The sequence below is a fragment of the Nerophis lumbriciformis genome, linkage group LG03 (genome assembly GCF_033978685.3).
Source record: "Nerophis lumbriciformis linkage group LG03, RoL_Nlum_v2.1, whole genome shotgun sequence".
NCBI lineage: Eukaryota > Metazoa > Chordata > Actinopteri > Syngnathiformes > Syngnathidae > Nerophis > Nerophis lumbriciformis.
This window is the reverse complement of record NC_084550.2, coordinates 70,163,532-70,182,095: the sequence shown is the minus strand read 5'-3', so window position 1 is coordinate 70,182,095 and position 18,564 is coordinate 70,163,532. Positions and strand designations below refer to the sequence as shown.

The 18,564-nt window shown below is 41.3% G+C and overlaps 1 protein-coding gene across 1 annotated transcript in view; it reads right to left on the bottom strand.

The window, feature by feature from the left end:
• Positions 1–3,315: 3,315 nt before the first annotated feature.
• LOC133589444 (segment polarity protein dishevelled homolog DVL-3-like) overlaps positions 3,316–18,564 on the bottom strand; it is a 79,599-nt gene continuing 64,350 nt past the window's right edge. The window contains exons 12-15 of the mRNA XM_061941913.2: positions 13,506–13,637; positions 13,254–13,421; positions 12,979–13,182; positions 3,316–4,191 (exon numbers count right to left, since the gene is read on the bottom strand). Of these exons, the coding sequence (XP_061797897.1) occupies positions 3,842–4,191; positions 12,979–13,182; positions 13,254–13,421; positions 13,506–13,637 (854 nt within the window). The 3' untranslated portion in view covers positions 3,316–3,841. The remainder of the gene's footprint in view (positions 4,192–12,978; positions 13,183–13,253; positions 13,422–13,505; positions 13,638–18,564) is intronic.

Here is an 18,564-nt window from a genome sequence, read left to right as displayed (position 1 = left end):
CATCTAATGAGTTACTATGGTCATCTAATGAGTTACTATGGTCATTTAATGAGTTACTATGGTCATCTAATGAGTTACTATGGTCATCTAATGAGTTAATATGGTCATCTAATGAGTTACTATGGTCATTTAATGTGTTACTATGGTCATCTAATGAGTTACTATGGTCATTTAATGAGTTACTATGGTCATCTAATGAGTTACTATGGTCATCTAATGAGTTACTATGGTCATCTAATGAGTTACTATGGTCATTTAATGAGTTACTATGGTCATCTAATGAGTTAATATGGTCATCTAATGAGTTACTATGGTCATTTAATGTGTTACTATGGTCATCTAATGAGTTACTAGGGTCATCTAATGAGTTACTATGGTCATCTAATGAGTTACTATGGTCATTTAATGAGTTACTATGGTCATCTAATGAGTTACTATGGTCATCTAATGAGTTACTATGGTCATTTAATGAGTTACTATGGTCATCTAATGAGTTACTATGGTCATCTAATTAGTTACTATGGTCATCTAATGAGTTACTATGATCATCTAATTAGTTACTATGGTCATCTAAGTAGTTACTATGGTCATCTAATTAGTTACTATAATAATCTAATGAGTTACTATGGTCATCTAATGAGTTACTATGGTCATCTAAGTAGTTACTATGGTCATCTAAGTAGTTACTATAATAATCTAATGAGTTACTATGGTCATCTAATGAGTTACTATGGTCATCTAAGTAGTTACTATGGTCATCTAATTAGTTACTATAATAATCTAATTAGTTACTATGGTCATCTAAGAAGTTACTATGGTCATCTAAGAAGTTACTATGGTCATCTAAGAAGTTACTATGGTCATCTAAGTCACAGCAGCTCAGACGAGGCACCAAGCAGTGTGGGTGGGGAGTGTTTCCACAGAGTTTCCAGGGAAAGACGCGGAAGGAGATTTTGACAACCAAGTTCTAAAGCTTAGTAATATATCACATATATCAGATTGTAGGTGGGGGTTTTTTTTTTACCCTTCATGTTCATTTTTTGCTGAGTTTGTTGCATTTTCGGAGTTCCTTAAGGCTCTGGATGTTGTGGGGCTGTCTTGGTTGACAAGACTCTGCAACATCGCGTGGACATCGGGGGCGGTACCTCTGGATTGGCAGACCGGGGTGGTGGTTCCTCTCTTTAAGAAGGGGAACCGGAGGGTGTGTTCTAACTATCGTGGGATCACACTCCTCAGCCTTCCCGGTAAGGTCTATTCAGGTGTACTGGAGAGGAGGCTACGCCGGATAGTCGAACCTCGGATTTAGGAGGAACAGTGTGGTTTTCGTCCTGGTCGTGGAACTGTGGACCGGCTCTATACTCTCGGCAGGGTCCTTGAGGGTGCATGGGAGTTTGCCCAACCAGTCTACATGTGCTTTGTGGACTTGGAGAAGGCATTCGACCGTGTACCCCGGGAAGTCCTGTGGGGAGTGCTCAGAGAGAATGGGGTTTCGGACTGTCTGATTGTGGCAGTCCGCTCCCTGTATGATCAGTGCCAGAGCTTGGTCCGCATTGCCGGCAGTAAGTCGGACACGTTTCCAGTGAGGGTTGGATTCCGCCAAGGCTGCCCTTTGTCACCCATTCTGTTCATAACTTTTATGGACAGAATTTCTAGGCGCAGTCAGGGCGTTGAGGGGTTCCGGTTTGGTGGCTGCAGGATTAGGTCACTGCTTTTTGCAGATGATGTGGTCCTGATGGCTTCATCTGGCCAGGATCTTCAGCTCTCGCTGGATCGGTTCGCAGCTGAGTGTGAAGCGACTGGGATGAGAATCAGCACCTCCAAGTCCGAGTCCATGGTTCTCGCCCGGAAAAGGGTGGAGTGCCATCTCCGGGTTGGGGAGGAGATCTTGCCCCAAGTGGAGGAGTTCAAGTACCTCGGAGTCTTGTTCATGAGTGAGGGAAGAGTGGATCGTGAGATCGACAGGCGGATCGGTGCGGCGTCTTCAGTAATGCGGACGCTGCATCGATCCGTTGTGGTGAAGAAGGAGCTAAGCCGGAAGGCAAAGCTCTCAATTTACCGGTCGATCTACGTTCCCATCCTCACCTATGGTCATGAGCTTTGGGTTATGACCGAAAGGACAAGATCACGGGTACAAGCGGCCGAAATGAGTTTCCTCTGCCGGGTGGCGGGGCTCTCCCTTAGAGATAGGGTGAGAAGCTCTGTCATCCGGGAGGAGCTCAAAGTAAAGCTCCTCCACATGGAGAGGAGCCAGATGAGGTGGTTCGGGCATCTGGTCAGGATGCCACCCGAACGCCTCCCTAGGAAGGTGTTTCGGGCACGTCCGACCGGTAGGAGGCCACAGGGAAGACCCAGGACACGCTGGGAAGACTATCTCTCCCGGCTGGCCTGGGAACGCCTCGGGATCCCCCGGGAGGAGCTGGACGAAGTGGCTGGGGAGAGGGAAGTCTGGGCTTCCCTGCTTAAGCTGCTTCCCCCGCGACCCGACCTCGGATAAGCGGAAGAAGATGGATGGATGGATCTTTTAACCTTTTTGAACAAGTCATGCATGCTTTTATTTCAAGTGGCCTGGACTACTGCAATGCACTTTATGCTGGCATTAGCCAGAAAGCTCTCTCCCGGTTGCAGTTAGTCCAGAATGCGGCAGCAGGACTTTTAACAGGGGCCAGGAGACGCCAGCATATAACCCCAATCCTTGAGAGTTTGCACTGGCTCCCTGTTCATTTTAGAATTGATTTTAAAACCTTGCTGTTTGTTTTTAAAGCTTTACATGGACTGGCACCTCAGTATATCTCGGACCTCATCCAAACTTACAATCTGAGGTCCGAGAGCCAGCTCCAGCTCGTGGTGTCCAAGACGAGACTTAAAACCAGGGGAGACAGGGCCTTCTCTGTGGTCGGCCCTAAGCTCTGGAACACTCTGCCCCTCCATGTTCCAACTGCTCCCACAGTGGAGTGTTTTAAGTCTCGTCTTAAGACCCACTTTTATTCTCTGGCTTTTAACACTACGTGAGTTGTGTGGTCCTCTGTGTTTTTAAAATTTTCATTTCTATTTACTGTTTTAATTGGTTTTACCCTTTTGAAATTGTTTTTAATCATATTTATTTTATATTGTTTTTAATTGTGTTTAATATTGTTGTGCAGCACTTTGGAAACATTTTGTTGTTTAAATGTGCTATATAAATAAAGTGGATTGGATTGGATTGAACAGTAGTAAAAGGGTAAACCTCCTAGTGCCCCAAGACCGCATAGGGGAGCCTCCACTGCCGGATGCACTTTAACGTCATGCCCAGGACACACACAAGGCAACACTTGGTGGTAAAGTTAAGTCATAAAACTATATTTATAAATTAAAAGGCATTTCCTTGATAAAAGAGTAGTGTGAAAGACATGGTAAGACTGTTGAAGCACGTACATGATTGGAAAGAAAAAAGAATGCATTGGGACAGTAAGAAGGTCTGTAATTCTCTTAAAAGGACTTTTTTTTAAAAAAGGTTAGTGTTCATGTTGGAGGTAAGACCGTAGACGGGTGGCGCATGGCAAAGAATGTCAGGATAAGGAAGACCGGCTGCAGGGAAAGAGACACAAAAAACATCCACGTAGAAAAGCGCTGAGTCATCCCCCCCGTCTGTCTGTTTCCACCATTCCCTCCCCTGCTCGGTCTTTGTCCGAGCACTAACTCTTCCCCGCTGAGAGGCGGAAACCGACAGAGGCGCTTTGGTTCCATCTTGAGTGAGGGAAGAGTTTTCTTCACTGAAGAAAGTATGGCCACAGCGACTAAGGAGAGAAGCGTCCATGCTTTTAGGGATCGAGGCTGCTGGAATCTTCATTCTTGCTACTCTTCATCACATGACGTCAACAAAGAACTCGCCGGCGTTGCCCACGGCCATCCGCAGGGACTGGCGCGAGGCGGTGAGCTCGGGGGGGGCCGAGGCGACCTCCCGGCCGGGCGGGGCGCCGGGGGCGGCTGTGGACAGATGCGGGGGCATGCCGGGCGGCCCGTAGACCAAGCCTGGCCCGTAGACTAAGGAGTGGGGGTTGGCACTGCGGTGGCTGGAGGAGCTGCGGACGCTGCGCTCGCTGGGGGGCGCCACCGAGCGCTCGCTGGGAGCCCGCTGGCTCCTGACCTCCGCTTCGCTGCCGCTCCCGCCAGATTTCCGTCCCTCGTTCTTGCTGCAGTTGGAGCCGCTGCTTTCTGTAGAGCAGACGATGGTTATTAGTCACACATAAATCATTGACTAACATGGAGACAGTAAAGTAAGCCACGCTCAACTGACCTACTTTATTTACCCAGCTTTCGCTTTAAAGCTGCACTAAAGCACACAAGATCCCGCACTGCAAAAAGTGAAATCTAAGTAAGATGACATATCTCAAATAAGGGTGATATTTGCTTATTTTCTGTCTGATAAGATCATTCTTCTCACTAAGCAGATTTTATGTTAGAGTCTTTTACTTGTTTTAAGGGTTTTGCTCCTAAATGATCTCAGTAAGATATTACAGCTTGTTGCTGAGATTGGATGGCCTATACCAGTGGTTCTCAAATGGGGGTACGCGTACCCCTGGGGGTACTTGAAGGTATGTCAAATCAAATCAAATCAACTTTATTTATAAAGCACATTTAAAATGTACCACAGGGGTAGCCAAAGTGCTGTACAATGAACAGGTTAAACGATAATACGAGTACCAAGCAAACACAACACAACACAAACAAAACACGATAAAAAATAAATAAATAATTAAAGCTGCAAGCAGCATTGTTCGGGCCCGCGTATTTGGCAGGTGCTAGTCCTAAGTGTCCCAATACTTTTGTCAAGTTTTAGTCCCAAGTGTCCCAATACTTTTGTCAAGTTTTAGTCCCAAGTATCCCAATACTTTTGTCCAGTTTTCGGCCTAAATGTCCCAATACTTTTGTCCAGTGGTAGTCATAAGTGTCCCAATACTTTTGTCTACTTTTAGTCCGAAGTGTCCCAATACTTTTGTCTAGTGTACCTACCTTGTCTGCATTGTGTGGGCACGCTGGTGCTTCCTGCTTTTAAGCAGCCATCTTGAGAAAACAGCAGCGCAGCAGCATCAGCGCAGCGGTTCTTTGAAGGCTCATAAAATCAAAACCGGAGCAGTTATAAAAATTATTTCGATAACTTTTATTTGGAAGGGTTCAATCTCTCTCCTGTGTTAGTTTGAAGCCGAAACGACAAACGCGCTCAGAGGGGATAATGATTGAAGAGAAGTGACCGGTTTATAAAAAAAATGTTGTTTTGAAGGGGAAATTGCAAACTTTCTGTTGATTTTTGCTGAGGGTTGTCAATCTATGAAAAGTAGGTCCAAGTGAGACCTACATAGAGGTTTTTGTTTCATGTCTCTCTGACTTTCCCAGTGGGAGTTCCAGGCAGTTTTGTCATTTTTTTCTTCCGAGGAGCAGTTTTTTCTGCGTTTTATTAAAAAATTGCGGTAGAGCACAATTTTGAGATTTGGGGTTAGGTTTTTTCATTAAATCACAATTTTAGCCAGTCCTGATGTGTGTGTTCAGTTTGGTGAGTTTTGAAGCATTTTAAGGGGGTCAAATTACAGCTCAAAGAGGCAAAAGTGACTGTTTTTAGTACTTTTTTGTCTTGAAGGGGGAATTGCCAACTTCCTGTTGATTTTTGCCCAAGAATATACTATTATGAAATCTAGGTCTAAGTCAGACCTACATAAAGGTTTTTGTTTCATGTCTCTCCAACCTTCCTTGTGGGAGTTACAGGCAGTCTAGTTTTTTTTCTTCCTAGGGGGCGCTAGAGCGCAATTTTGAGTTTTGGGGTTTGGTTTTTTGATAAAAAGTTTTGCCATTTATTACTGATGTGTGTGTAAAATTTGGTGAGTTTTGAAGCATGCTAAGGGGGTCAAATTACAGTGCAAAGTTGCGGAAGAATAATAATAATAAAGAATAAAACCTTACAAATTCAATAGGTCCTTATGTCCCATTGCATAAGGACTCCCACAGGGAGTCCTTATGCAATGGGCCATGCGGGCCCTAAAAACATAAAAACAGGTTCACAGCAGGTGTATTATGGGGTGCCATTGCAGGATGGATATCACTCAGTGTTAAAAGCCATGGAACAAAAGTATGTTTTTAAGAGAGATTTAAAAACAGGAAGAGAGGAGGCTTGTCTAACACTCAGGGGTAGGTCGTTCCAGAGCTTGGGAGCAGCAGCGGCGAAAGCTCTGTCACCTCTAAGCTTCAGCCTTGTGTCAGGGACCGTCAACAGCAGCTGATCGGCTGATCTTAAGGATCGGGTGGGGCAGTAAGGCTGAAGGAGGTCGGAGAGATAGGTTGGCGCGGGGTTGTTTAGACATTTAAAAACAAATAAAAGGAGTTTAAAATTGATTCGATAACGCACAGGGATATACGTGAGATTTTTTTTTAATTTTCTAAAAATAGCAAGAATTCAAAAATCCTTTATAAATATAAATAAAAATCTATCTTTTTTTTTCCAAATAGTTCAAGAAAGACCACTACAAATGAGCAATATTTTGCACTGTTATACAATTTAAAGGCCTACTGAAAGCCACTACTAGCGACCACACAGTCTGATAGTTTATATATCAACGATGAAATCTTAACATTGCAACACATGCCAATACGGCCGAGTTAGCTTACTAAAGTGCAATTTCCTGCTGAAAACGTCTCGGTATGATGACGTCACGGATTGTAGAGGACATTTTGGGACAGCATGGTGGCCAGCTATTAAGTCGTCTGTTTTCATGGCAAAATTCCACAGTATTCTGGACATCTGTGTTGGTGAATCTTTTGCAATTTGTTCAATGAACAATGGAGACAGCAAAGAAGAAAGCTGTAGGTGGGAAGCGGTGTTTTGCGGCAGGTGTTGTGCCGGATAACGCACCCCCGCCGTAGAATGCACCCCCTGACTGTTGTGCCGGATAACACGGCCGGTGTTTCATTGTTTACATTCCCGAAAGATGACAGTCAAGCTTTACCATTGGCCTGTGGAGAACTGGGACAACAGAGACTCTTACCAGGAGGACTTTGAGTTGGATGCGCAGACGCGGTACCGTGAGTACACTTCCAAACATTTGATCGCTTGCCCGTACGTGCGCGCCGCTATGTGCATGTCACGTACGTAACTTTGGGGACTTTGGGGAAATATATGTGCTGTATGAACTTTGGGGAGGTGAACGGTACTTTGGGCTGTGGGATTGAGTGTGTTGTGCAGGTGTTTGAGTAGTATTGGCGGGTTATATGGACGGGAGGGGGGGGGGGGGGGGGGTGTTTGTTATGCGGGATTAATTTGTGGCATATTAAATATAAGCCTGGTTGTGTTGTGGCTAATAGAGTATATATATGTCTTGTGTTTATTTACTGTTTTAGTCATTCCCAGCTGAATATCAGGTCCCACCCGCCTCTCACAGCATCTTCCCTATCTGCCCTCTAGTCCTTCACTCTCACTTTCCTCATCCACAAATCTTTCATCCTCGCTCAAATTAATGGGGGAATCGTCGCTTTCTCGGTCCGAATCGCTCTCGCTGCTGGTGGCCATGATTGTAAACAATGTGCAGACGTGAGGAGCTCCACAACCTGTGACATCACGCTACTCGTCTGCTACTTCCGGTACAGGCAACATTTTTTTTATCAGCGACCAAAAGTTGCGAACTTTATCGTCGATGTTCTCTACTAAGTCCTTTCAGCAAAAATATGGCAATATCGCGAAATGATCAAGTATGACACATAGAATGGACCTGCTATCCCCTTTTAAATAAGAAAATCGCATTTCAGTAGGCCTTTAATAAATCAGAAACTGATGACATAGTGCTGTAATTTACTTCTTTATGTCGTTTTTTCCAACCAAAAATTTTTTGTTTTGATTAGGGGGTACTTGAATTAAAAAAAAATTCACAAGGGGTACATCACTGAAAAAAGGTTGAGAACCACTGGCCTATATTGAGTAAAACATGCTTGAAACTAGAATATCAAGTGTTGCAAAGCTGTGTCAACACTCACAAGTATAAAACTACTTTTTTAAAGTCATCATTTCTTATTTCAAGCATGAAAAAAATGTTCAACATACTGAGCAAAAAGTTCTCTTTTTTCTACCAAGAAAAGTGCACTTGATATTAGTGAGAATATACTTATTTTAACGTATTTTTGAGTCCATTGAGGTTAGCTAATTAGGGCCCGCATGGCCCATTGCATAAGGACTCCCTGTGGGAGTCCTTATGCAATGGGACATAAGGACCTATTGAATTTGTAAGGTTTTATTCTTTATTCTTTATTCTTCCGCCGCCACATTAAACTGTAATTTGACCCACTTAACATGCTTCAAAACTCACCATATTTGACCCACACATCAGGACCTGCGAAAATTGCCTTTTTAAAAAAAAACCGAACCACAAAACTCAAAATTGCGCTCTAGAAAAAAAAAAACTAGACTGCCTGTAACTCCCACTAGGAAGGTCGGAGAGACATGAAACAAAAACCTCTATGTAGGTCTGACTTAGACGTACATTTCATAATAGTACATTCTCGGGCTAAAATCAACAGGAAGTTGGCAATTCCCCCTTCAAGACAAAAAAGTACTAAAAACAGTCACTTTTGCCTCTTTGAGCTGTAATTTGACCCCCTTAACATGCTTCAAAACTCACCAAACTGAACGCACACATCAGGACTAGCAGAAATTGCGATCTAATAAAAAAACCTAACCCTAAATCTCAAAATTGCGCTCTACCACAATTTTTGAATACAACGGAGAAAAAACTGCTCCTCGGAAGAAAAAAATGACAAAACTGCCTGTAACTCCCACTGGGAAGGTCGGAGAGACATGAAACAAAAACCTCTATGTAGGTCTCACTTAGGCCTACATTTCATAAATTGACAACCCCCAGCAAAAATCAACAGGAAGTTTGCTATTCCCCCTTCAAAACAAAATTTTTGTAAAAAACGGTCACCTTTCTTCAAAATCTATCTCCTCTGAGCGCGTTTGTTGTTTCGGCTTCAAACTAACACAGGAGAGAGATTGAACCCTTGTGATTACAATGACAGAAGCGCTTTTTTTCTAACTGCTCCGGTTTTGATTTTATGACCCTTCAAAGACCCGCTGCGCTGATGCTGCTGCGCTGCTGTTTTTTTAAGATGGCTGCTTAAAAGCAGGAAGCACCAACGTGCCCACACAATGCAGACAAGGTAGGTACACTAGACAAAAGTCTTGGGACACTTCAGACTAAAAGTAGACAAAAGTATTGGGACACTTAGGACTAGCACCTGCCAAATACGCGGGCCCGACCAACGCTGCTTGCAGCTTTAATTTTCCTTGTTTTTTAACACTGACTTTTTGCAGTGCGGTGGATCTTTAAGCGTGAAGACATAAGCCCAGTATGAACTTCATGTGCTGCGGGATAACGGCGTAACGGCATGTGCGAGGTGCGGGCGCACTCGGTACACATGGGCTGTTAAGCAAACCCCTGCAAACCACGCTGTCAGACTTTCCACTTCTCAGCACATAAAATACAGGTCGGGTTCTTTGGAGGTTGTTGGCTTGACAAAATATTTGTGCCCTCCTAACAGAGGAAGACTGTGTTGTTTTAGGCCTTTGAAGATAGTAACTGTAAACATTTCTGGATTCAAAGAGCATACGTTTTTCTCAATGCAAAATAGAGGGCTTTGGATTTTTCTACATTACCCACAATTAGGTAATAAAATGTATTTCGATACTTTTCTAAATAAAGGGCAGCACAAAAAATGTCACTATTGGCTTTATTTGAACAAAAAATCTTAGGGTACATGAAACATATGTTTATTATTGCAATTTAGTCCTTAAATAAAATAGTGTACATACTAGACAACTTGTCTTTTAGTAGTAAGTAAACAAACAAAGACTCCTAATTAGTCTGCAGTAACATATTGGTGTCATTTATACACCTATTATTTTGTACACATTATGAGGGACAAACTGTAAAAATTAATTATTAATCTACTTGTTCATTTACTGTTAATATCTGCTTATTTTCTGTTTGAACATGTTCTATCTACACTTCTGTTAAAATGTAATAATCACTTATTCTTCTCTTCTTTGATACTTGACATTAGTTTTGGATGATACCACACATTTAGGCATCGATCCGATACCAAGTGTAGGAGCCTAAATGCTGTTTAAGTTAATTTACGTTTTTATGGAAGGTGCTTTATGTTTATTCAGCCAAAATGGGACTATTTACTTTATTTGCATAATACGAAAATGTATATATTTGCATGCTTAGAATATTTATAAGGTACACTTTATTTGTAATTATTACATTTGTCTAAATTTGATGACTTAACTGTTTGATTGCATATATGGCGGAAGGATCTGTGTGGTTGGTTGGTTTTTGGACAGAGTGCATTATGGGTAATGGCAGTCAGGTGCGGGGGGAATTGAGCCACACAGTTTTTTGACCTCACTCTTACTTTTTCTTAGTCTTGCTTTTTCTAACACCTACTGTAACAAACTCTCTTTATTTTGCCATTCATTTGTTCCCACATCGTTATCGTTTTACGTTTTTGAATAATTAAGTGACAAGTAAACGATACAAAACGAAGAGGAGCGTCTGGAGTTTGTTGTTGTGGCCGAAGCAAGCGGAGCCATGAGAGAGTAGAGGAGCGTCAAGCTAAAGGCTTCATTAGGAATCTACACCAAGTAGTTACAGGATCATACATTGGTCATATTCAAAGTCCTCATGTGTCCAGGGACATATTTCCTGACTTTATAAACATAATATGAATGTTAAAAAAAAAGGAGAAAAGATTTTGTGATGATAAAGAACATCGATGTAATCATAGTAGTATCGACTATATACGCTATTGTACTTGGTATCATTACAGTGAATGTTAGGTGTAGATCCACCCATGGCGTTTGTTTACATTCAGGAGGGCTAGCTTGTTAGTGGTGAGTAGTGAAGCATGTTTAGCAATTCATGTTCCTCCAGTGATAATGCTACTTGTAAGAAACGTACTTTATTTGTCGCCATGGAGGCCAGGATTAGTGATTTAGAAGTAGCTAAAACTGTAAAAAAGGTAAAGGAGAGGTGTAGTAATGTATAAGTATGTGTCAATGACTTTTCTTAATTTAATTACATCCTATAGTATAATTATATTGCATGTTATTGTATATTTTTTAGTTCAGGTAACCAGGGACTGCAGATGCAAATGAGCGATTTAGGTATAATCTGGTGCAGAACATGTCTTTGAGCTTAATGTCTCTGTGCAAAATGGCACATCTTAGGAGACATTATCCGGCGTTTTGTTTCGCAATATTATGCAAAAAAACAACTTTATTTTAAACTTTTTCTTTTTCAAGCTGAAGGAAGGTGGAGGGAGTGCACGTTGTCTAACATCCATCAGCTATTTGATGTTATCATGGAGGAGGTGCAGGGGGTTGTAGTAAAAATGTGTGCATCTGTCGTGATTCCATGCCCATACCTGCCAACTTTTGAAATCAGAAAAACCTAGTAGCCAGGGTCCAGCGGTAGGTCCAGGACAAAGTCCTGGTGGGGGGTTCAGGTTCGCCCCCCGACGCAAAATGATTATTAGCATTCAGACAGGTTAAAATGTTGCTAAAACCATCACTTTTCTATCAGTCACAGTGACTTTTAAAAACAAAAATATTACAGCAAAAATCATATGGGTTGATTGACATGTTTATTCTGTAAGCAAACTTCAATAGTTTGAAATTATTTTTGACAGTTAATGCCAGTTATCCTGTCAACCTTTCACAAGACTTCAATTTGTTAATTGAAAGTATAAACACTTTTTACAGTAAACAAATGGTAAAAGAGTACTAAACAATTCCATTAAAAAAACAATTGGTGTCATTATTAACTTTCTGTCCAAGCTTGTATAATCTACTGCCTTGTTCAATTGTAAAAAATATTCTGTGCCTAAAATTCACATTTCTATCACAATTATCATACTGTAAACATGGTAAGCTAACTTCATTAAAATTAATAGTCCTGTCAATAGCATGGAATTACAATTCAAATGTAGTTTTTTTGTAAGCCTTTCAAAAGAATTCAAAATTAATGAAAATTAATTTAAGCCATCAGACACTTGAAAAGTGGCACATCACATCTCTAATGTAATCATTTGAACTTTTCAACAGAAATAGCACTGCAAAAATAAGGACATACTTCTGTATTTTGGTAGTTATGCTGTCAACATTTAACAAGATTTCTTCAACTTGGACTTGAAAGCATAAATAGTATAAACACTTTTAACAGTATAACAGTACTAAACAATTCCAATAGATAACATTGGTGTCATTACCTTTTTGTGGCTAAAATCCGAAAAACGTTGAAAGTTTTCCACTTGTATCGCTAGCAACGGCATTAGACTTGTGTTTTTTTGTCCCAACGTGGTCTTTTACATCGCTAATTCCTCCGTGTCCGATCGAAAAATCTTGTCTGCACAAGGTGCAATTCGCGTAGTTTTCACCCTTTTTGGAACGGATAATTATTCCCGGATAGGCTTTTGAATATTCTTCACGGAATGACTGCAGTTTTCTTTTCGGTTTAAGACTCGTTTGCGATTTTTCTCCGGCTGATTCCATGATCGTTCGCTCGTTTGGAAACAATGGCAACTGGTGCCTCGTGCTTGGCAGCGGTGCTATAAATAGCCTCGCACATGGCATTCGGAATGGCTCGATAGGAAGTTACGGGAAGCAATGTCGATTGTCATTGTTGTTACGCAATTTCGTGAATAAAACTTTTTTTTAAATATATTTTTTTAATTAATGAAAAACCGTATTTTTTATCACTGCAACCGTAACCCGGAATAGGTTGATGAAAACCGTACTAATTACGGGAAAACCAGAGTAGTTGGCAGGTATGTCGTATATTAGTTTCACCTTGTAAATCCAATTGCAGGAATGAACAAACCTTTGCACGATGAATTCACATTTTTTTGGAGTTTCACCTGCACAGTGCTCATTCAGCATAGGTCGCCTGCGTCGTCACTCACCGCTGTGCTGGCTTCCTGCACTGCCAGCAGCCGGCCCACCGGGGAAAGGCTGCGGCAGGTCGTACGGGTGAGGGATGGGGAACTGGTAGGGCAGGGGCATCGGCCACGGAGCTGCCCCGGGGTGAGGCAGAGGGGGGAGGGTGTCTTGATCTGAGGCGCCCCCACTTGAACCGTCGTGGTCATGGAGAGACAGGTGGGTCATATCTGAGGGAAGGGGGGATAAACATTAACAGTTGAAGTACTCGTCGTTACACTGAGCTGAACATTCCACTCACTGCCACACAGGTCTCCAAATACGTAGTAGCACTGCTCAGAGAAGGTGATCTTGTTGACCGTGTGTCGGATGTAGCCGGCCTTCAACAAGTTGCTGGCGTATTTACGGGCTTCTCTGCGATCTGTGAAGCCTTCCACGTGGTGGAAGAGCCAGTCCACCACATCAGAACCTGACGACAGACATAAAACATTTCAAGGTTGTTGTTTTTTTCCTAATGGCTTGTCAAGGCTGAGGCTTGCTCTTCCAGTCGTACCAATAAAGGCGTTTGCGATGGTGATCTTGAGCCACATCCGGTCTCGCACTTCCAGGCCTGACTCTGGGCAGGCCATGGCCTTAGCAACTGTTGCCATGTCGGTGTGAATGGAGAGGTGGAAGTCATCGAATCCTGGGAGGACGCAGGACACACAAAGTTTGACTGTTTTTTTAGGGATAGTAAAAATAACCAGTTAACTCATGTGATTATTTTAGGGATGTCCCGATCCAGGTTTTTGCACTTCCGATCCGATACCGATATTGTTTTTGCACTTCCGATCCGATACCGATACTGACCGATACTGGCCTATCCGAGCATGTATTAAAGTTTAAAGTTATTTAGCCTACTTAGTTGTCAGAATCATGTTGAAAAGGGTTTTGGTACTCTTGATAACAACTAGCCAGCTGAATTAGGGGAGTTTGAATAATACACAATGGTTGGTAACAAGAAACTGACCTGTTTATTCAAGGATAAACACAAAATAGACAAAATTATACATGACAAACAGAAATGGCATCATTGAACTAGGGCTGGGCGATATGGCCTTTTTTTAATATTGCGATATTTTAAGGCCATATTGCGATACACAATATATATCTCGATATTTTGCCTTAGCCTTGAATGAACACTTGATGCATATAATCACAGCAGTATGATGATTCTATGTGTTTTGATTGATTGATTGAGACTTTTATTAGTAGGTTGCACAGTGAAGTACATATTCCGTACAATTGACCACTAAATGGTAACACCCCAATAAGTTTTTCAACTTGTTTAAGTCGGGGTCCACTTAAATTGATTCATTATACAGATATATACTATCAGATATATACTATCATCATAATACAGTCATCACACAAGATAATCACATTGAATTATTTACATTATTTATAATCCAGGGTGTGGAGGGGGGCGCCGGATGTAAGTGTCAAAAAGACAACTAAAAGAGTTTGATATGAGAATAAATCAAAAGTTAAAATATAGGGTAGAAATGCACCCATTTGCAGGAAATGTAGTCTTGATTTTCAAAATGTTCTTTCAAGGCTTGCATGTCTACATTAAAACATTCTTCTTCATACTGCATTAATATATGCTACTTGTAAACTTTCATGCAGAGAAGGAAATCACAACTAAAAAAAAATCACAATTTTTTTCATACGGTGTTGATGTGGACATTTTTGCCTCGGCATTTTGATGGTGTGGACGTGTGGCACCGAACGGAGATAAGCGTCTCGACAGACCTTACAATATTTGAACAATGATGACGAAAACTGTTTTCTCTGTCGTGTCCGTGTGTCGAAAATTGTTATGCGCTTATTTTTTTATTTGATTTTGTGCGTGGCATAGATTTGCCGTGAGCATAAGACGCTTGAGCAGGCGCGCACCTTAGCGGCTGCGCTAGCATCACAGCTAACGTTAGCCATGCTGCTACCTCGCTCTCTGCTGGGAAAGGGTGTATACGTATGTGACGTATGACGTGACAGTATGTGACGTATGTCGTGACAGTATGTGACGTGTGTAAGAAGGTGCGCTTGCTGTCTGTAAGAGGGAGACACAGGAAAGAGTGACAAGAGCCTGTCGTGTAATGCCAGCAGCTAAAAGCAACTGCGTGAGAATCCACAGACGTGGATGTGTTGAAGGTGTGCTGGAAAATGCGGAACGGAATTTAGGGAACAGCAGAAAAGTGGAATGTATTATTTAAATCGGTGCTTTGGAAAACATGGACTGTTTTTTTTTTTTAAACTGGATCTGGATCGGCATTTTCCCATGCCTTGCCGATACGCATTTTTTTGCGAATATCGGCGGCCGATCCGATCCAAATATCGGATCGGGACATCCCTAGATTATTTACAAAAAATATTGCATTAATCATTTCCAGTACGGGCCAAAAGTTTGGACACACCTTCTCATTCAATGCGTTTTCTTTAGTTTAAGGACTATTTACATTGTTGATTGTCACTGAAGGCATGAACACAATGAATGAACACATGTGGAGTTATGTACTTAACAAAAAAAGGTGAAATAACTGAAAACATGTTTTATATTCTAGTTTCTTCAAAATAGCCACCCTTTGCTCTAATCAGGGAAAGGGGCCAACAAGTGCTAAACACCTCTGGCAACTCCTTCAAGACTGTTGGAAAACCATTTCAGGTGACTACACTGCAAAAACTGAAATCTAAGTAAGATGAAATATCTCAAATAAGGGTGATATTTGCTTATTTTCTGTCTGATAAGATCATTCTTCTCACTAAGCAGATTTTATGATAGAGTGTTTTACTTGTTTTAAGGGTTTTGGTCCTAAATGATCTCAGTAAGATATTACAGCTTGTTGCTGAGATGTTATGACCTATATTGAGTAAAACATGCTTGAAACTAGAATATCAAGTGTTGCAAAGCTGTGTCATCAACACTCACAAGTATAAAACTACTTTTTTAAAGTAATAATTTCTTACTTCAAGCAAGAAAAAAAAAAAAGACTGACACAATTGTGTCTCACATTAAAACAGATGACAGCCAAATGGACTTTGCTGTTTTATTTTCAATGAAACAATAGAAAATACGTCCTCATATAGTAGTACAGTTATTAGTGAGAATATACTTATTTTAAGGTATTTTTGGGTTCATTGAGGTTAGCTAATTCTACTTGTTTTGGAAAGTCTTGACAAGCCACATTTTCTTGTTCTATTGGCAGATAATTTAGCTTAGTTCAAATAGAATACCCCTAACCAGGCACGGGTAGATTTTGCGCTGTGTGCAGGCGCCAAGTCCTGTTGGAACTTGAAATCTCCATCTCCATAGAGCAGGTCAGCAGCAGGAAGCATGAAGTGCTCTAAAACTTGCTGGTAGACGGCTGCGTTGACCCTGGATCTCAGGAAACAGAGTGGACCGACACCAGCAGATGACATGGCACCCCAAACCATCACTGATGGTGGAAACTTTACACTAGACTTCAGGCAACGTGGATCCTGTGCCTCTCCTGTCTTCCTCCAGACTCTGGGACCTCGATTTCCAAAGGAAATGCAAACCAAACCAACCCAACCCAAACCATCGGTTTGCCTGAAGTCTAGTGTAAAGTTTCCACCATCAGTGATGGTTTGGGGTGCCATGTCATCTGCTGGTGTCGGTCCACTCTGTTTCCTGAGATCCAGGGTCAACGCAGCCGTCTACCAGCAAGTTTTAGAGCACTTCATGCTTCCTGCTGCTGACCTGCTCTATGGAGATGGAGATTTCAAGTTCCAACAGGACTTGGCGCCTGCACACAGCGCAAAATCTACCCGTGCCTGGTTTACGGACCATGTTATTTCTGTTCTAAATTGGCCCGCCAACTCCCCTGACCTTAGCCCCATAGAAAATCTGTGGGGTATTGTGAAAAGGAAGATGCAGAATGCCAGACCCAAAAACGCAGAAGAGTTGAAGGCCACTATCAGAGCAACCTGGGCTCTCATAACACCTGAGCAGTGCCAGAAACTCATCGACTCCATGCCACGCCGCATTAACGCAGTAATTGAGGCAAAAGGAGCTCCAACCAAGTATTGAGTATTGTACATGCTCATATTTTTCATTTTCATACTTTTCAGTTGGCCAACATTTCTAAAAATCCCTTTTTGGTATTAGCCTTAAGTAATATTCTAATTTTGTGACACACGGAATTTTGGATTTTCATTTGTTGCCACTTCAAATCATCAAAATTAAATGAAATAAACATTTGAATGCATCAGTCTGTGTGCAATGAATAAATATAATGTACAAGTTACACCTTTTGAATGCAATTACTGAAATAAATCAAGTTTTTCAAAATATTCTAATTTACTGGCTTTTACCTGTATATATATATATATATATATATATATATATATATATATATATATATATATATACATACACACACACACACATATATATATATATACATATATACATACATTGATATATACAGTATATAATTTATATTTATTTATTTTGCCGTTTTTGTTTACATGTTAAAGGTGTTTTAATGAATATACATGCATGTTTAACACATATAGATTCCTTTCTTTCATGAAGACAAGAATATAAGTTGGTGTATTACCTGATTCTGATGACTTGCATTGATTGTAATCAGACAGTAGTGCTGATAAGATCCACGTTTTCAAATGGAGGAAAAAAAAAGTTCCTCCTTTCTGTCTAATACCACATGAAAGTGGTTGGTATTTGGCATCTTATTTGTCCAGCTTCCATATTCGTCTTTATACACTTTACAAGAAATACATTGGCGGCAAACTCCGTGGCTTGCTAGCTTGTTTGCGCTGGCTTTCGGAGACTCTTATTTTGAAAGCGCAGGCGCGATGTAGCGGCACTTTTATTGTGAAGACAGGAACTGTGCAGTCAGTCTTTAGGCTTTTGACGGGATGTACGGTTGAAATAAAAAAGTGTCTTTTTTCCTTCACACTTTTGATTGATTGATTGGAACTTTTATTAGTAGATTGCACAGTACAGTACATATTCCGTACAATTGACCACTAAATGGTAACACCCCAATAAGTTCTTACACTTGTTTAAGTCAGGTCATGTGACCCCTGGCTCTGTTTGATTGGTCCAACGTCACCAGTGACTGCATCTGATTGGTGGAACGGAGTGAACGTCACCAGTGACTGTATTTGTTGAAACGCAGGCACTATGAAGGTCTGTCTGACAGACCAAAACAAACAAAGCGTGCATTAACAGATCGATAAAAATTAGTAGCAAGCTGAATGTAGATAAAAGTAGCGGAGTAAAAGTAGCGTTTCTTCTCTATAAATATACTCAAGTAAAAGTAAAAGTATGTTGCATTAAAACTACTCTTAGAAGTACAATTTATCCCAAAGGTTACTCAAGTAGATGTAACGGAGTAAATGTAGCGCGTTACTACCCACCTCTGCAATTTGATATCAAACAATGGGGACATGACGCAGATATTTATAAAACAATCTTGCCTTCCTTCAAACGAGAATTTTTGGAATGTACACAACCTGTGACGTCCACGGATTATCTATATATGGTAGAAATGTACCTAAAGTGTTTTGCGCAAGTCCGCCATTGT